At 30.3% G+C, this 2,104-nt stretch overlaps 1 protein-coding gene across 1 annotated transcript; it reads left to right on the forward strand.

Annotated features, from left to right (window-relative positions):
• Positions 1–423: 423 nt before the first annotated feature.
• On the forward strand, positions 424–1,088 carry LOC104088142 (peamaclein). The gene is made up of 2 exons (XM_009592778.4): positions 424–573; positions 886–1,088. The coding sequence occupies exons 1-2, from the start codon at positions 492–494 to the stop codon at positions 1,068–1,070; spliced, it is 267 nt and encodes an 88-aa protein (XP_009591073.1). The 5' UTR covers positions 424–491; the 3' UTR covers positions 1,071–1,088.
• Positions 1,089–2,104: the final 1,016 nt, after the last annotated feature.

A 2,104-nucleotide genomic window follows, 5' to 3' on the forward strand; every position in this document is an offset into this window, starting at 1 on the left:
GACTTGTACTACTGATTTTGGGAATTGTAAATTTTATGGAGAAATCCATTTCAAAAGTTGTTAGATGTTATTTATTATTGTTGTTATTCAGTAAATGTTAGGTTTACCTAGTCCCTAAGACTAAGTGTCATCACGATACCTAACGGAAGAAAAATTGGGTTGTGACAAATTATTTTGATCATATTTTTAGTAACCATTATAAGGAAAAAGCACCGAGAGAGTAATTAAATGAATTAATTTATATTTTAGTTGATGTGGTGAAGAGAATATTACACCCATTTTGATCCGAGGTAATACCTCGGAGGTATATGTCCTTAACTCTACGTCTACGCAAAACCACCTGACAACCTGGATTATATTGTTCACACATTGTTAGACATCATTTTCCTTCTTATCAACCCCCCCTATATATACCCTCTTTAGAGCTATATATCATTCTCCCAAACTTAAAAGTTTATTCACTTCTTTCACTTGAGATATAATCCTTCAAGATGAAGCTTTGTTTTGCAACTCTGCTTGTGGTGACACTTGTTCTTACTTCTTCCTTTATTCAAACAACTATGGCTGGTTCAGGTATAAAACTATAGTATTAATTTCTTGATAATCTAGTTACCATTTATGCACTCAAATTTTATTGCTTTTCACATTTTCTTTTGAACTTCTTTCAAAAAGAAAGATTCTTAACTCAATTTTCAGTTTCACAATGGTTAAAACCACATATTTCAAAAGTTATCACAAATGTTATATAACATATACGTTTCAAAAGATTTTCTTTCTTTCTTAACTTTGCTTATTCAGACCTTTGCCTTACAAATTTGAAGGATATAGTAATTATTTTTGGTTTGATGGTCTAATAATGAGATGCCGTTGTGTTCTTTTTTGAAGATTTCTGTGATTCAAAGTGCAAGATTAGGTGTTCAAAGGCAGGACGACAGGACAGATGTTTGAAGTATTGTGGGATATGTTGTAAGGAGTGCCAATGCGTTCCTTCTGGGACTTATGGGAACAAAGACGAGTGCCCTTGCTACAGGGACAAAAAGAACTCTAAGGGACAGCCTAAATGCCCTTGAAATTTACTTTACTCTTTCCATTATATTCTTATGTTCCAAACAAGATATAGAGGCATATAGCCTTAATTGAATCCTTCATATGGTTTATCTGATGTATGTTAGTAAAGAAATAAGTACACAAGTGAACAAATGGTTTCTTTTGTATACTTATTTTATTTTATTTTATTCATATTTGAATTAAATCAACCAAGCATTCAGTTGCCATAATAATTATTTGATGTTTGCCACTGGAAAACACTCATTTTTTTTAAAAAAAATTTTGTGTATGTATTGGGATCATACCGTACAACATAACAAAATGGGTTATTTAATTAATGGACTTTTACATGACTATTCATGTAAATAATTACCGGCTTGTATTCATTTAAAAAAATATGTTTTTATATGTGACTAAGTTTTGATCGACAGAATTACTTGATAAGTGATAATTATATTGTTTGAAGATAATATATGCCAAAATAATTGGGGTGGTTACAAGTTAACTTTGGACATCACTATAAAAAAAATTAAAAAAGGAACCCTACTCTCCTTCTCGTTATCTTTTCACCTTTCTACCCCTGATTAAAAAGGGGTTTGGATTTTATGGAGTACATCATAGAGGGGAAACTATCAGTGTAGTAGCTATAGCTACCTGGTACCTATGATGTTCTATAGTTCAAACCTACAAAATATTTTTTTTAAAACTTTCCTTCTCAAAATATTACTCTCTCCGTTCAATTTAAATGACACACTTTTCTTATTAGTTTGTTCCAAAAAGAATGATCCATTTTTATATTTTAAAATAATTTAATTTTAAACTTTTTATTTTATTCACTTTACTCTTAATAAAAAGTTTTTATAGCCACATAAATGACATGACCTCACAAAACTTTTACCCCTTAAACTTTTAGGACCATATATTTTAAAAGTCTTATTTTTTCCATTAAATTTTGTGTGAAGTGAAACTGGATCATTTAAATTGAATCGGAGGACTTGTGAATATGGCTTAATACAAAGATTGAATGACAACACTGATCTCTAGTGCTAAGTCTATA

The sequence above is a fragment of the Nicotiana tomentosiformis genome, chromosome 8 (assembly GCF_000390325.3).
Source record: "Nicotiana tomentosiformis chromosome 8, ASM39032v3, whole genome shotgun sequence".
Classification (NCBI taxonomy): domain Eukaryota; kingdom Viridiplantae; phylum Streptophyta; class Magnoliopsida; order Solanales; family Solanaceae; genus Nicotiana; species Nicotiana tomentosiformis.